At 41.8% G+C, this 17,477-nt stretch overlaps 1 protein-coding gene across 1 annotated transcript in view; it reads right to left on the reverse strand.

Moving 5' to 3' along the window:
• Window positions 1-17,477, reverse strand: part of OBSL1 (obscurin like cytoskeletal adaptor 1) — a 66,333-nt gene that overhangs the window by 5,100 nt on the left and 43,756 nt on the right. Inside the window, exons 18-23 of the mRNA XM_040440710.1 lie at window positions 4,367-4,642; window positions 3,980-4,249; window positions 3,225-3,491; window positions 2,761-3,140; window positions 2,461-2,614; window positions 482-643 (exon numbers count right to left, since the gene is read on the reverse strand). Of these exons, the coding sequence (XP_040296644.1) occupies window positions 482-643; window positions 2,461-2,614; window positions 2,761-3,140; window positions 3,225-3,491; window positions 3,980-4,249; window positions 4,367-4,642 (1,509 nt within the window). The remainder of the gene's footprint in view (window positions 1-481; window positions 644-2,460; window positions 2,615-2,760; window positions 3,141-3,224; window positions 3,492-3,979; window positions 4,250-4,366; window positions 4,643-17,477) is intronic.

A 17,477-nucleotide genomic window follows, 5' to 3' on the forward strand; every position in this document is an offset into this window, starting at 1 on the left:
GCTGGGGGCGCTATAGTATTACCGTCTATGAACAAATTTGCCAGTTGCAGTGGTGAACTGTGGTACTGCAAGTGAAGAATATATCTGAATTTTAGCGAAAATTAGAATAAACCATGTGTCAGAAATAACAGGAAAGGATCTACAAAATGAATATATAGGTCAGATAAAATAAGTCGCGTCTACTAAGATGGTAGGCATTCCCTTTAACTTACTAGGGTTACCAGGGCATGGAAAATAGTGATAATAGGGGCAGAGACCTTTTCAACCACTCATTCCATTGATGAAAACTACACTCAGCCGACAGCCTGCCTGTAACTTGAAATGGGGCAATCTAAATTCAACTGCACGGCAAGTGAAGATATGATAGAGTTTGGGTGTAATGTCCCTTTATGGCATAACAGAGGGCATATATTGGCCCCTATTTGTCAGTTTAGTAAATACTTTACTATTGATTAAACGTTTTCTCTTGTGGGATAAATACCTTCTTGGCGAATCTTTGTTGTAGATGTTACTTTTATTTTCTCTCCATTTTTGATCCATTCTCCTTTGGCCTGGGCACAGGACAATTCGCAGATGAATGCCGCATTGTCGTTCTCCATGATCTCAACATCCTGCAGGTCTTTCAGCACTTGTGGCTCTTGCTCTGTGAAAACAAAAATTTAGAACATTTACAACCATTTTACTAGATGATGAGAAACTTCAGATTGGTTGCTATTGGTTACACAGGGTGGCCCACGAAAAAGTCTTCCGCCTCCTGCGATAGTATGACAAGATGAACGAGCAGGTGGGTTGTTTGTTTCATTACCCACGAGTCACAGAAGATGCTGAAAGTGGTCCCCGTTCATGTCTCTGCATCTTTGGGCAGGTTGGATTCTGTTGGCTGATACGGCGTGTGATGCTACAGATGGTGTTTGTGATGTTCTCCTTGAGTTCCTCCAGGGGATGTGGATTGTTCGCGGACACTTTCTGTTTTAAATTTCCCCCCAGTTAAAAATCTCATGTGGACAAGTCTGGGGAACATGGTGGCCATTACCCCTCACTCACAGTTCGCTCCTCCGTAAATAGTTCATGAACCGTCCAGTGAGTTCCTTGAGGTGCGGCGTGGTGCCCCATCTTGTTGGACATTTTTTCTTCTGGCGTTCGTTGGTTGTAAAACTCTTCACAGATGTCCAGGTAAATTGTGGCATTCACAGTTGGCTTGAAGAAAATTTGGCCCACTATTCGTGTTCCTGACGCTGCACACCAAACGCCAATTTTCTGGTCGTGAAAAGGTGTTTCATGAGTCAAATGGGGATTTTCAGCTGACCAGAACCTCGTATTGTGGGAATTTACGTGTCCTTCGTCCGTCATGAAGTACAGCAATGGGTCCAAATGTCTGTCAGCAATCATAGTCAGCAACCAAGTCCAGTAATTGATAAGTTTCGCTTTGTCAGTCTCTTTCACTTCCTGCACACACGTTATTCGGTGCGGTTTCAGGCTCGCTGACACGTTGTTCATAATACACCAACTTGCTGAGACAGTCTTCAAGGTGATTTTTGGGGGCTACTTGCAATCCGCTGCTAAATTTCATGCACAACTTCAGCCGTTCTGATTGATGGAGGCCTCGGTTTCTTCATGTTTGCAACAGAGCCAGTTTGATGTCATTTCCGAAGAAGACTCAGAAAATAAAGTTTCGCTGGTGGTTTTGTTCCTGGGGACTTGTCGGCAAAGGTCTCTTGCGTTTCCTTAATCGATCTGCTTCGTACATAGCTTTCCACAATCACTATTCGATGTTCCGTGGAGAACACCATCTTTCTGACACAATAGCCACTTGTATCAGACTGAATAATAAATCAGACTTAGTTGCCCATAGCAACCAATCAGAGCTCAGCTTTCAATTCCTACAGGGCTCGAAAAAAATGAAAGCTGAGCTCTGATTGGTTTCTGTGGACAACTAAGATAGATTTGGAGATATTGGAGTCGGGCTACTTTTTTGTGGACCACCCTGTAGTACCTGTTCAGAAACATTTATATAGAACAGACCCTTAACCGACAGCATTTAAATCCCAAATAGTGCATATGACCCCCTAAAGAAAATCACAATCCCATAAGCAAATACAAACTCCAACCAGAACCCATAAGCAAATAGAAATCCAAGACCAGACCCCCCAAAAAGACTCCCCAGATCCCACAAACCTATGCAGGCCCCAAAACAAACTCCTTCAAACTTACACAGGCCCCAAAAACAAACTCCCTCTCAAGACTCCAGACCGGACTGCCTCTTAATTCAAACTCCTGATTAGACTATCCCCAAAATACAGACCACAGACAAGATGTGCAGATACTCTCCTCTCCCTGTTTCGGCACCCCTCTTCAGTCTTGGGCATTGACTCCTGAAAACATCCTGCTCTTCAGGGTGTCTCAGATCTCACCTATTTTCAGGGGCCTCCGGGATATTCCAGGAGAGTTGAGAAGACTTACCAAGAACACGCAACGTGGCCGATGCACTCAAGTCATCCACATGGCATGTGTATGTCCCAGCATCCTGAGGGCCACACTGGCTAATATGAAGTATTCTCCGTCGTCCCACAGAAAACATACGGCACAATGTGCTCAGAACCAACTCTTCTCCATCCTGTAAGAGAACCAGAACATTTCTGAAAACCTACAGTCAAGATGCCCTTCAGAATTGTTCTCCTTTCTTCATATCTACATGGGCCAATACATATTGTCATCCATAGGGGGCAGTATTATAATAGAGTAAGGAATCATTTTTGTTACCTTGCTCCAAGTCACAACAGCTTCTTGTTTGGAGACCTCACACTGGAATGTTGCTAGCCCAGACTCATTAACAACAAAGTCTTGTGGTGGTTGTGTAATGGTAAGTGGATGCTCAATGACAGTCAGCTGCCCCATGGTGCGTAAAGTATCAGTGGTAAAAGCAATCACTGAAGTATCTGGAAGCATTAGGTCTATAAGGCGCAAGAAATGCTGCCGTCCACTTGATCTGATGATGCACCGTTCATCAGAGGTCAGACGGATGCCTCCTTTCCACCATTCTCCTTTCAAATCATCATGAGACAATTCCACCGAAAACTCGATGTCACTTCCCTCCTTACATCGCACATCGGTTAAACCTTTCTTTATTGCGATACTTCGGGCTGTTGTGAAGAATAACAAAAATAGTGAACCTAGAGTCGTCTGGAAGAGGAAATATGGTTTCCCAGAAAAACAATGAGACTTACGTAGCACATTCAAACGGCAATCGGTTCGGTCGTGGAGGCTTTCACAGGTGTACCTCCCTCTGTCAGATGCCTGGACACCATGGATGGTAAGTGTATGGTTGTGCCCAGAGTCTTGAAGAGTAAACCTATCACTGGGCTGAATAACAACTCCCTGCTTCACCCAATGAACTTCTGCCTTCTCTGTGGTGACCCGGACCTCAAAAGTGACATCCTGTTCCTCTTCCACCTCCGTGTCTTCCAGCCCTTGAAGAAACATCACATGAGCCTCTGTGGGAAAAAACACAGTCTTGTTAAAGAACTCCAACAGTCCAACCCAAAAAATTCAGGATCCATCACATTGAAAGTAAGAAGACTGGACATTTTTTATCTACTGTGACTCCCAGACTGTCCCACATAACTGACCACGGTGTTGACATATCACACTCAGTATGCCAACCGCAGCCCTTGTGATGTGGGAACAACAATATGATCATCTCCAACAACACTACCAACTCCTCCAACATACTTTCTCTTCGGACCTAAGTCACTTCCTGTTTCCCTCAAGCAAAGGCAGTTTGCCTAGATGGTAACGAGGAGAAAACACCAAAGAAGTGACATTCACCACAACTCCCAACTACTGGTAGGTAATATCAACTCTTTCACATCCTGTGCATGACCGTAACCCTTCCTTGGATGGTTGCTTACAGATTGACATCAATGCGTAGGCCTTCTGTGCTCCAGGAACCAATGCAGATGATAGCAACACATCTTCTTACCTTGCACTCGTAGTCTTGCCCGTGAGATGAGCCCCTCGGCATTAGCAGTCATGGTGCCAGAATCAGACAAGCGACAGCCATTCAGGGTTAGAGAGTGGCAAAGTCCATTACTCGCCATGCTGGCTCTTCGGTCTGAATTGACAGGGGATCCATTGAGTTCCCAGTGGAGGATCACATCATCCGGAGATACAACACATTTAAAGGTGGCAGTGTCTCCTTCCAGGACTGTGACGTTCTGGAGCTCAGTGATAAATTCCACTTGCCGTGGTGCTGAAGAGACACAACCATCAAAAACATTTAATTATATGTGATGGCCAATGACCTCACCATGATAGAAACCAAAGCAAAAGTAAAGAGATGGTCCATACACTACATATGGTTCCTTACCTTCCACATGGACTTCTGTATGTAATTGGTCAGTGCCAGCATCACAAGTGTATGTGCCAGAGTCTGAAGGTCGAACACTTTGTATGGTAATTTGCCGGTGAACTCCTCGAGATGTGATTTTGACTCGTCCCGCAGATACTATCTCCTCGCCATTTTTCAGCCAGCTCACCTTGAAATTTGGCCGAGATAGCTCACAGGAAAGCACCAGGTCATCCCCGGTCATCAAAGTATGGTGCTCTGGACTTCCAGTGTTGCCCACAATGGTGACCGGAGGAGCTAAGAGAGAGAAGAGTAAATTAAGGCAAAAAAATAGAATACACAAAATCACCACAAAATGACCGCCAAGCAAGTAGAAATGCAGCCCTTCTCAGCCGAAACAGCAAACGAAACGTCACTACGGGCAATGTCATCCGAGAATAGGCACTGACAGGGAGGCATTGCAAGCATGGGGGGTGTTATGAGGCTTCTTGGAGGCATAGAACAGTATAATGGAGGCATGACAGGAGGAGGAAGGAGGCAAAGCAAGGACACAGAAGGGTGGATGAGGTTGATAAAGGAGGGCTCTGCAAATTTATGAAAAGTGGTTAGCTTGACTACAAGCAGGCAATGTGGGTTAGGCCAAGGAACCTGTTAATATGTTTGCTTTATTATGGAAATGAGCACATCAGCCTTCATAATGTAGGTGGCAAATATAATAGAAGGTGTCAGTAAAGAAGTTAGAGATTACACCCAACAATGTCTTTAGAATGATAACCTTTAAATGATATATACTGCATTACAGTGACAGCACCTCACCTGTCCCTACAAGCCTACGATAATTCCAGTCTAATATCAACAGTATATTTTTATACTGCACATACTGTAAAAGGCAGCATTATAGTAGTTATATTCCTGTACATAGGAGGCAGTATTATAGTAGTTATATTCTTGTACATAGGAGCAGTATTATAGTAGTTATATTGTTATACATAGGAGCAGTATTATAGTAGTTATATTCTTGTACATAGGAGGCAGTATTATAGTAGTTAAATTCTTGTACATAGGAGCAGTATTATAGTAGTTATATTCCTGTACATAGGAGCAGTATTATAGTAGTTATATTCTTGTACATAGGAGCAGTATTATAGTAGTTATAGTCTTGTACATAGGAGGCAGTATTATAGTAGTTATATTCTTGTACATAGGAGCAGTATTATAGTAGTTATATTCTTGTACATAGGAGGCAGTATTATAGTAGTTATATTCTTGTACATAGGAGGCAGTATTATAGTAGTTATATTCTTGTACATAGGAGGCAGTATTATAGTAGTTATATTCTTGTACATAGGAGCAGTATTATAGTAGTTATATTCTTGTATATAGGAGCAGTATTATAGTAGTTATATTCTTGTACATAGGAGGCAGTATTACAGTAGTTATATTCTTGTACATAGGAGCAGTATTATAATAGTTATATTCTTGTATATAGGAGCAGTATTATAGTAGTTATATTCTTGTACATAGGAGCAGTATTATAGTAGTTATATTCTTGTACATAGGAGCAGTATTATAGTACTTATATTCTTGTACATAGGAGCAGTATTACAGTAGTTATATTCTTGTACATAGGAGCAGTATTATAATAGTTATATTCTTGTATATAGGAGCAGTATTATAGTAGTTATATTCTTGTACATAGGAGCAGTATTATAATAGTTATATTCTTGTACATAGGAGGCAGTATTATAGTAGTTATATTCTTGTACATAGGAGCAGTATTATAGTAGTTATATTCTTGTACATAGGAGGCAGTATTATAGTAGTTATATTCTTGTACATAGGGGGCAGTATTATAGTAGTTATATTCCTGTACAAAGGAGCAGTATTATAGTAGTTATAGTCTTGTACATAGGAGGTAGTATTATAGTAGTTATATTCTTGTACATAGAAGGCAGTATTATAGTAGTTATATTCTTGTTCATAGGAGCAGTATTATAGTAGTTATATTCTTGTTCATAGGAGCAGTATTATAGTAGTTATATTCTTGTACATAGGAGCAGTATTATAGTAGTTATATTCTTGTATATAGGAGCAGTATTATAGTAGTTATATTCTTGTACATAGGAGGCAGTATTACAGTAGTTATATTCTTGTACATAGGAGCAGTATTATAATAGTTATATTCTTGTATATAGGAGCAGTATTATAGTAGTTATATTCTTGTACATAGGAGCAGTATTATAGTAGTTATATTCTTGGACATAGGAGCAGTATTATAGTACTTATATTCTTGTACATAGGAGCAGTATTACAGTAGTTATATTCTTGTACATAGGAGCAGTATTATAATAGTTATATTCTTGTATATAGGAGCAGTATTATAGTAGTTATATTCTTGTACATAGGAGCAGTATTATAATAGTTATATTCTTGTACATGGGAGGCAGTATTATAGTAGTTATATTCTTGTACATAGGAGCAGTATTATAGTAGTTATATTCTTGTACATAGGAGGCAGTATTATAGTAGTTATATTCTTGTACATAGGGGGCAGTATTATAGTAGTTATATTCCTGTACAAAGGAGCAGTATTATAGTAGTTATAGTCTTGTACATAGGAGGTAGTATTATAGTAGTTATATTCTTGTACATAGAAGGCAGTATTATAGTAGTTATATTCTTGTTCATAGGAGCAGTATTATAGTAGTTATATTCTTGTACATAGGAGCAGTATTATAGTAGTTATATTCTTGTACATAGGAGGCAGTATTATTGTAGTTATATTCCTGTACATAGGAGCAGTATTATAGTAGTTATAGTCTTGTACATAGGAGCAGTATTATAGTAGTTGTATTCTTGTACATAGGAGCAGTATTATAGTAGTTATAGTCTTGTACATAGGAGCAGTATTATAGTAGTTATATTCTTGTACATAGGAGCAGTATTATAGTAGTTATATTCTTGTACATAGGAGCAGTATTATAGTAGCTATATTCCTGTACATAGGAGCAGTATTATAGTAGTTATATTCTTATACATAGGAGCAGTATTATAGTAGTTATATTCTTGTACATAGGAGGCAGTATTATAGTAGTTATATTCTTGTACATAGGAGGCAGTATTATAGTAGTTTTATTCTTGTACATAGGAGCAGTATTATAGTAGTTATATTCTTGTACATAGGAGCAGTATTATAGTAGTTATATTCTTGTACATAGGAGCAGTATTATAGTAGTTATATTCTTGTACATAGGAGGCAGTATTATAGTAGTTATAGTCTTGTACATAGGAGCAGTATTATAGTAGTTATATCCTTGTACATAGAATCAATATTATAGTAGTTATATTCTTGTACATAGGAGCAGTATTATTGTAGTTATAGTCTTGTACATAGGAGCAGTATTATAGTAGTTATAGTCTTGTACATAGGGGGCAGTATTATAGTAGTTATATTATTGTACATAGGAGCAGTATTATAGTAGTTATATTCTTGTACATAGGAGCAGTATTATAGTAGTTATATTCTTGTACATAGGAGCAGTATTATAGTAGTTATATTTTTGTACATAGGAGGTAGTATTATTGTAGTTATAGTCTTGTACATAGGAGCATGTTTATAGTAGTTATATTCTTGTACATAGGAGCAGTATTATAGTAGTTATTGTCTTGTACATAGGAGGCAGTATTATTGTAGTTATAGTCTTGTACATAGGAGCAGTATTATAGTAGTTATAGTCTTGTACATAGGGGGCAGTATTATAGTAGTTATATTATTGTACATAGGAGCAGTATTATAGTAGTTATATTCTTGTACATAGGAGCAGTATTATAGTAGTTATATTCTTGTACATAGGAGCAGTATTATAGTAGTTATATTCTTGTACATAGGAGGTAGTATTATTGTAGTTATAGTCTTGTACATAGGAGCAGTATTATAGTGGTTATATTCTTGTACATAGGAGGTAGTATTATTGTAGTTATAGTCTTGTACATAGGAGCAGTATTATAGTAGTTATATTCTTGTATATAGGAGCAGTATTATAGTGGTTATATTCTTGTACATAGGAGGTAGTATTATTGTAGTTATAGTCTTGTACATAGGAGCAGTATTATAGTAGTTATTGTCTTGTACATAGGAGGCAGTATTATAGTAGTTATATTCTTGTACATAGGAGGCAGTATTATTGTAGTTATAGTCTTGTACATAGGAGCAGTATTATAGTAGTTATATTCTTGTACATAGGAGGTAGTATTATTGTAGTTATAGTCTTGTACATAGGAGCAGTATTATAGTAGTTATATTCTTGTACATAGGAGGCAGTATTATAGTAGTTATATTCTTGTATATAGGAGCAGTATTATAGTGGTTATATTCTTGTACATAGGAGGTAGTATTATTGTAGTTATATTCTTGTACATAGGAGCAGTATTATAGTAGTTATATTCCTGTACATAGGAGCAGTATTATAGTAGTTATTGTCTTGTACATAGGAGGCAGTATTATAGTAGTTATATTCTTGTACATAGGAGGCAGTATTATTGTAGTTATAGTCTTGTACATAGGAGCAGTATTATAGTAGTTATATTCTTGTATGTAAGAGGCAGTATTATAGTAATTATATTCTTGTACATAGGAGGTAGTATTATTGTAGTTATAGTCTTGTACATAGGAGCAGTATTATAGTAGTTATATTCTTGTACATAGGAGGCAGTATTATAGTAGTTATATTCTTGTATATAGGAGCAGTATTATAGTAGTTATATCCTTGTACATAGGAGGCAGTATTATAGTAGTTATATTCTTGTACATAGGAGTAGTATTATAGTAGTTATATTCTTGTACATAGGAGCAGTATTATAGTAGTTATATTCTATCTTGTACATAGGAGCAGTATTATAGTAGTTATATTCTTGTACATAGGAGCTGTATTATAGTAGTTATATCCTTGTACATAGGAGGCAGTATTATAGTAGTTATATTCTTGTACATAGGAGTAGTATTATAGTAGTTATATTCTTGTACATAGGAGCAGTATTATGGTAGTTATATTCTTGTACATAGGAGCAGTATTATAGTAGTTATATTCTTGTACATAGGAGGCAGTATTATAGTAGTTATAGTCTTGTACATAGGAGGCAGCACACCACCCCAAAAAAAAATATTTTGAAATGTTTTTTGCCATGTAACTCTGAAATATTTGCTGCACCATTATTGCTAATCTGAACAGTGACTGGAATTGCTTTTGATTTCTTACATTTTATGAAATTATTTGATTTTTGTATTTTCATTACATCTCTTTTAAAGGTGATTTCATCCAAGAGACTTTGATGGGTGAGGCTGACATTTAACATGTCAGAGGGATGCAATTTGGGTGTCTCACAGCATAGGCTGGGGAAAGGGGTATGCAGGGATTTGGGTGTTAGGGGGATATAATGCAGGAGGGTGTTGGTTGCAGTGCCTCTTCGTCACTCCTGTTACCTCCCACAGTGACATAAAAGCTGAAGCTGTCGTTGCGGCCATCGCACAGATATTCCCCCGCGTCATCACGCACTGCTCCAAGGATGGTCAGTGAGCGCTCTGCTGCCCTCTCCTCCATTAGTATGTGCGGATTGTCCTGTAGTCGCTCGCCGTCCTTGTACCATCTCACTTCAGAGTCAGATCGGGACAGAGAGAGGGCCAGCCTGAGGTCCTCAGACACAGTGCACACCCTCCGCGGCATGATCTGGTCACGCTCTAAGAACATCACTACAGTCTCTTCCAAGAACCAAACACCGAGAGGAATTAAGAGTCCCAGTTGATAACGGAGGGGGGACAGAATCTAACTGCAGTTTCAATCCCCCTTTCAATTAGGTTGCAAGCAAATTGTATTTACAAGAATGATGAGAAAAGGCAAGTAAGGCAATGACCACACCACATATGCAGCAGAAATCACACAAGACATTCACCACCATGGTGGGTACAGCTGGCATGAAAAGGCTCTCTTCCTAAATCTCCCCAATAAATCTGATTACTAATGCAGGCTGAGATGGGGAATACCATAAAATGCCATGCCCCCTTACTCTGATGTGGGATACGGGTTTTAAAGGCAATATGTCCCTAAACATCTAGGCTGTCTCGGTATATTCTGGGCCTCAGACAGCAGAGCACACTGATGGGCCTGTAAGTATGCTAAAGTTATTTTCTTAAAGGGATACTTCCATCCCAATTTTTTTTTTAGCACATATTAACTGTCTACATATGAATATTCTATGTATTTTTAAAAAAAATGGGTGGATGGCTTTCTGGATATAATATTTTGAAGTAACTCTTTTTTTTCTACCTCTTCTTTGTTTGGACCTTCAGCACAGCAGACAGTCTTGCTTAGCACCCTCCATCAGACCATCGCTGTGGTCAGAGACAGGCCCCCACTAATTATCACAATGCTCTCCTGTGCGGCATCTTGAAGAACACTGGTGTAGAGGAACTTCACAGTTCCCTTAGGCTACTTTCACACTTGCGTTTTTCTTTTCCGGCACTGAGTTCCGTCCTAGGGGCTTTATACCGGAAAAGAACTGATCAGGCATATCCCCATGCATTCTGAATGGACAGCAATCTGTTCAGGATGCATCAGGATGTCTTCAGTTCAGTCATTTTGACTGATCAGGCAAAAGATAAAACCGCAGCATGCTACGGTTTTATCTCCGGCGAAAAAAAAACTGAAGACTTGCCTGAATGCCATTTTTTTCCCATAGGAATGTATTAGTGCCGGATCCGTCCTTCCGGTCTGCGCATGCGCATTTCAATGCATTTTTTTTTATGACTGATCAGGCATTTTTAAGACTGATCAGGATCCTGATCAGTCTTACAAATGCCATCTGTTGGCATACGTTTTGCCAGCGACGGAACTGCTTGCCGGATCACTCTGCCGCAAGTGTGAAAGTAGCCTTAGCGAGCCACCATATCCAGCCCCACCATGGAGATGTAGACCTGATCTTTGACCAACAGATGAGGGGACACACATGACAGATGATTTACCAACATCAAGAGACATTTATCAAAAACTGAAGTAGCTGTTCATTAGTTATCACTGAAGATGTCTATGATTTTACCAAGTTCTTATATCACGTAATTAGATTTGATATATAATAAAGTATCTTTGCAATGGCCGGAGTTCTGCCACATCCCCTGCACAGACAGAGTGATGATAAAATTCTGGCTGTTTATTCCCTGCCTAATCGAACCTGTGATATTCGGGTGGTTTTTGCTTCCCCTTTGTTTTTTCCATTTTAATAGTATATTGAATAAAGTATTTGTTATTTAAACGTTTCTTTAGGCAGTGAGGTCCTATCAACAGCCATCACTAGGGGGCGCTGACTGTGTATGCACTGAATGTAAAGGGAGTCTGTCACCAGAAAAATCCCTGATGAACCAGGCACAATGGCTTTTTTGGAAAGTAATGAGAAAAAGTATTTTTAATGTATATGCAAATGGTAAGTTAAAGGGGTTCCCTCACTTCAGCAAATGGCATTTATCATGTAGAGAAAGTTAATACAAGGCACTTACTAATGTATTGTGATTGTCCATGTTGCCTCCTTTGCTGGGTGGATTCATTTTTCCATCACATTATACACTACTCGTTTCCATGGTTACGACCACCCTGCAATTCTTCAGTGGTGGTCGTGCTTGCACACTATGGGAAAAAGCACCAGCCTATGTGCGCTGACATGTTCCTGGCCACCAGAGAGGCCAGTGCTTTTTGCTACAGTGTGCAAGCACGACCACCGCTGCTCGATTGCAGGGTGGTCGTGTCACGAGGGTATCAAGAGCCACGTCTGACTCCGTTATACCCGGGGTCAGGAAGTCGCAGCGGGTGGCTGCGCGCTCTATATCTAAAGATCACGTTGTTTCTTAGTGATTGTTTTCTGTGTTTGCCTTGCTATCCTTTTTGTCTCACTCAGGGATCCGTAGCTTCTCCTCCTCAGCTGTTTCTTGTCTGCCACTCCCTACCTCCTTATATTCTCCCCTCACACTTCTCTAGTTGCCAGTTATAGAGCTTCCTGCCTGGACATCTATACTGACCCACTGGAGTTGTGAATCCTGGTTGTCGTTCCAGAGTGCTACCCTCCGGATCCCTGTTGGGCTTATTGGTGTCTCCTGTTGTCGCCCACCTGGGGTTATATGTTGAGTCTGTGTTGTCTGTCCTCCCCTTGGTGTTTTCCCTTAGAGCTAGTGGTGCGGACTAGTGTTCCCATCGCCCTGTTCACTATCTAGGGCTCAGCTCAGGGAAAGCCAGGGCTTTAGGCACGTGATCGGCGTACGGGTGAGGAACCCGTCTAGGGCCGTCAGGGCAGCCAGGTGCCAGCCGCCAGGTGAGTCAGGGGTCACCACCTTCCCTCTCACTTGGGCAGGGCCTTCCTCGTTCCCTTCCTCTGTGTCACGTATGTGATAGCCACGCCGACCGTGATATTATAACTGGCCCTTACTTTTTGAGAAAAAAAAATAAAAAAAAATTATATAATTTTTTATTTGTTGTTTTTTTTTCTCTACTTAGAATCCAATATGGATCCTATTGATGCCTTGGCAGAACAGCTTCAAGGCCTGTCTTTGGAGGTGGCAGGATTGAAGGCGTCTGTTCTCCAACAACAGCAGCAAATTCAGCAGACCGCACCCCCAGCGGTTGCTAGGGGTAACCAGGTTGTCACTGAACCCAAGGTTGCTCTTCCCGACAGATTTTCTGGGGGAAGGGACAAATTTGCGACGTTCCGTGAGGCCTGCAAATTATATTTTAAGTTGCGCCCTTACTCCTCAGGTCATGAAGAACAGCGGGTAGGGATTGTCATTTCCCTGCTTCAGGGGGATCCGCAATCCTGGGCGTTCTCGTTACCCCCTGGTTCTCAGGCTCTTCGGTCAGTGGAGGGATTTTTTTGGGGTTTTGGGTCTCATATATGATGACCCTGACCGAGTCGCCCTGGCTGAGTCGAAGTTACGGAGACTCCTACAGGGAGATCGGTCAGCAGAGGAATATTGCTCAGAGTTCCGTAGGTGGGCTACGGATACTCAGTGGAACGACCCGGCTCTCAGGAGTCAGTTCTGCTCTGGGTTATCTGAAAGGGTTAAGGATGCACTGGCGCTGTATGAGACCCCCCTTTCCCTTGATGCTGTTATGTCCCTCTCTATCAGAATAGATAGACGTCTTAGGGAGAGATCGAAAATTCCAGAGCAATTGGTTACCTCTCCCAAGCAACAGTCAGCCTGTACTGACTTAGATGAGCCTATGCAGCTAGGGGGAACTTCTCGTCAGGTCCGTCCTCCTGAGGTTCGCCGTAGGGGGGGGGCTTGTTTTTTCTGTGGGGGGAAGGGTCATTTCATTAATGTCTGTCCCTCCTTTCTCAAAAACAAAAGACCGTCGGAAAACTACTAACCCCGGGCTGTGCGGAGGATGTCAGCCGGGGAGTATACGTTTCCTCCATACGAACATCTCAATTTGTGTTACCAGCGGTCATTGTTTTTGGTGTTAAGACGGAGTCTATTTCTTTTTTTCTAGACAGTGGAGCAGGGGTAAACCTGATTGATGCCCATTTTGCCCGCACTATGGGTTTGTCTCTCTGTACGCTGCAGAGACCTATTCCCGTATTCGCTATAGATTCTGCTCCTCTGTCTCAGAGAAACCTCACCCACATTGTTCATAATTTACACCTTCGGGTAGGGGACCACCATAATGAGTGTCTTTCATGTTACGTTCTGGAGGGCCTTCCCTCTCCGGTGGTATTGGGTCTTCCCTGGTTGGTAGCGCACAATCCAGTGGTGGATTGGCAGGCCAGGGAGATATTGGAGTGGAGTGAGCATTGCAGAGAGAATTGCTTAAATAACAATTGCTTAATCGCCTCCATAGCTTCCCTACCTACATTTATTTCAGACTTTGAGGACGTTTTTTCTGAAAAGGGTTGTCAGAAACTACCACCTCATCGTCCTTATGATTGCCCGGTTAACCTGATTCCCGGGACAAAATTACCCAAGTCCAGGTTGTATAATCTTTCGGGTCCCGAGAGACAAGCCATGAAAGATTATATCTCCGAGAGTCTGGCTAAGGGACACATCAGACCCTCTTCTTCACCCGTGGCTGCAGGGTTTTTCTTTGTTAAAAAGAAAGATGGGGGCCTGCGTCCTTGCTTAGATTTCCGTGAGTTATACCAGATAACCATCCGTGACCCATACCCTCTTCCTCTCATTCCTGACCTTTTTAATCAGATTGCGGGTGCTAAGTGGTTCTCCAAACTTGATCTTAGGGGGGCCTACAATCTGATTCGTATCAAGGAAGGGGATGAGTGGAAGACAGCTTTTAACACCCCTGAGGGGCATTATGAAAATCTAGTTATGCCTTTCGGTCTGACCAATGCCCCTGCTGTCTTCCAACATTTCGTTAATGATATTTTTAGTCATCTCATCGGCAGGTTTGTAGTCATATACCTAGATGATATCTTAATTTATTCGGCTGATCTGAAAACACATGAGGTGCATGTCAGGCAAGTACTGCAGGTCCTACGGACGAATAAATTATATGCGAAAATTCAAAAATGTGTCTTCGCCGTTCAGGAATTACAGTTCCTGGGATATCTATTATCTGCTTCAGGTTTCCGCATGGATCCTGGGAAGGTCCAGGCAATTTTAGATTGGGATCTTCCTGAGAACCTTAAAGCCCTACAACGGTTTTTGGGTTTCGCTAATTTCTATAGAAAGTTCATTAAAAATTATTCAGTGATCGTTAAACCCCTTACCGACATGACTAGGAAGGGGACAGATTTTTCCAAATGGTCTGACGCCGCTAAAGATGCATTTTCCTCTCTAAAGGAGAGGTTTACCTCGGCACCTGTTCTAATTCAACCTGATGTCTCCCAGCCTTTTATTGTCGAGGTAGATGCGTCAGAGGTGGGAGTGGGGGCTGTATTGTCTCAGGGTCCGTCTCCTGGCAAATGGCGTCCTTGCGCTTTATTTTCCAAAAAATTATCTTCTGCGGAGAAGAATTATGATATTGGAAATAGGGAACTGTTGGCGATTAAACTGGCGCTTGAAGAGTGGCGTCACTTCTTAGAGGGAGCAATCCACCCCGTCACGGTGATTACGGATCACAAGAACCTTCTGTACCTAGAATCGGCTAAGCGTCTCACCCCTAGACAAGCTAGGTGGTCGCTATTCTTTACCAGATTTAACTTTGTAATCACCTATCGTCCTGGGGCAAAAAATACCAAGGCAGACGCATTATCTCGTAGTTTCCCTGGAGGGGGTAACGTTTGTGATCCGGTACCTATTTTACAAAGAGGAGTGGTTGTCTCTGCTGTACACTCTGTTCTAGAGGGAAAGGTGTTAGAGGCTCAGGGGGACGCCCCGGCCTCTTGCCCCTCAGAGAAATTGTTTGTACCGTTAAACCTGCGTCTTGAATTATTAAAAGAACATCATAATTCGGCACTTGCTGGACACCCGGGTAGTAAAGCAACCTTGGAGCTTTTATCTCGTCGTTTTTGGTGGCCAAGGTTGCGTCAGGATGTAATGGATTTCGTGTCTACTTGTTCTACTTGTGCACGCGCGAAAGTCTCTCATACACGTCCAGCAGGGTCTTTATTGCCACTTTTCATCCCCAATAGGCCATGGACACATCTGTCAATGGATTTCATCACTGACTTACCGTTGTCGGCGGGTAAAACAGTTATCTTGGTAGTAGTAGACAGGTTTAGCAAAATGGTACACTTTATTGCGCTACCCGCACTTCCTAATGCTAAAACTCTCGCTCAGGTGTTTATCAGTGAAATCGTGAAGCTTCACGGGGTCCCTTCCGATGTGGTTTCGGATCGGGGAACCCAGTTTATTTCTAAGTTTTGGAAAGCTTTTTGTTCCCGTTTGGGGGTTCACTTGTCCTTTTCCTCAGCTTTCCATCCTCAGTCGAATGGACAGACTGAGCGTACCAACCAAAACCTAGAAACATATTTAAGGTGTTTTGTGTCTGAAAACCAAGAGTTGTGGTCATCATATTTACCGTTAGCTGAGTTTGCCATAAATAATCATTATCAGGAGTCCACTGGCAAGTCACCATTCCTTGGTGCATACGGTTTTCATCCCCAATTTTGTACTTTCAAAGAGGGGGGGTCTTCTGGGGTTCCCGAAGAGGAAAGGTTTTCTTCATCTCTTTCATCGGTATGGCAGAAGGTGCAAGTTAACTTGAAAAAGATGAGTGGTAAATATAAATGCATGGCCGATAAGAAACGGTCGCCAGGTCCGGACCTAGGAGTGAATGACTATGTGTGGTTGTCTACTAGGAATATTAAGTTGAAGGTTCCTTCTTGGAAACTGGGTCCTAGGTTCATTGGTCCCTATAAAATAGTAGCCGTCATTAACCCTGTGGCTTTTCGCCTGGAGCTACCTCAGACTTTTAAGATCCATAACGTCTTCCATAAATCGTTACTCAAGAAGTATGTTCCACCTCTAGAACCATCGCCGCTGCCACCTCCTCCTGTCATTGTGGCTGGTAATCTGGAGTTTCAAATAGCCAGAATTGTTGATTCTCGTCGGGTCCGCCGCTCTCTTCAGTATCTGGTGCATTGGAGGGGTTACGGTCCCGAGGAAAGAATGTGGGTTCCAGCGTCAGGTAAACGCCAACAGGTTAATTCAGACTTTCCATGCCTCTCATCCGGAGAGACCTGGTCCTGAGTGTCCGGAGGCCCCTCGTGAAAGGGGGGGTACTGTCACGAGGGTATCAAGAGCCACGTCTGACTCCGTTATACCCGGGGTCAGGAAGTCGCAGCGGGTGGCTGCGCGCTCTATATCTAAAGATCACGTTGTTTCTTAGTGATTGTTTTCTGTGTTTGCCTTGCTATCCTTTTTGTCTCACTCAGGGATCCGTAGCTTCTCCTCCTCAGCTGTTTCTTGTCTGCCACTCCCTACCTCCTTATATTCTCCCCTCACACTTCTCTAGTTGCCAGTTATAGAGCTTCTTGCCTGGACATCTATACTGACCCACTGGAGTTGTGAATCCTGGTTGTCGTTCCAGAGTGCTACCCTCCGGATCCCTGTTGGGCTTATTGTTGTCTCCTGTTGTCGCCCACCTGGGATTATATGTTGAGTCTGTGTTGTCTGTCCTCCCCTTGGTGTTTTCCCTTAGAG

This window comes from Bufo bufo, chromosome 7 (genome assembly GCF_905171765.1).
Source record: "Bufo bufo chromosome 7, aBufBuf1.1, whole genome shotgun sequence".
Classification (NCBI taxonomy): Eukaryota; Metazoa; Chordata; class Amphibia; order Anura; family Bufonidae; genus Bufo; species Bufo bufo.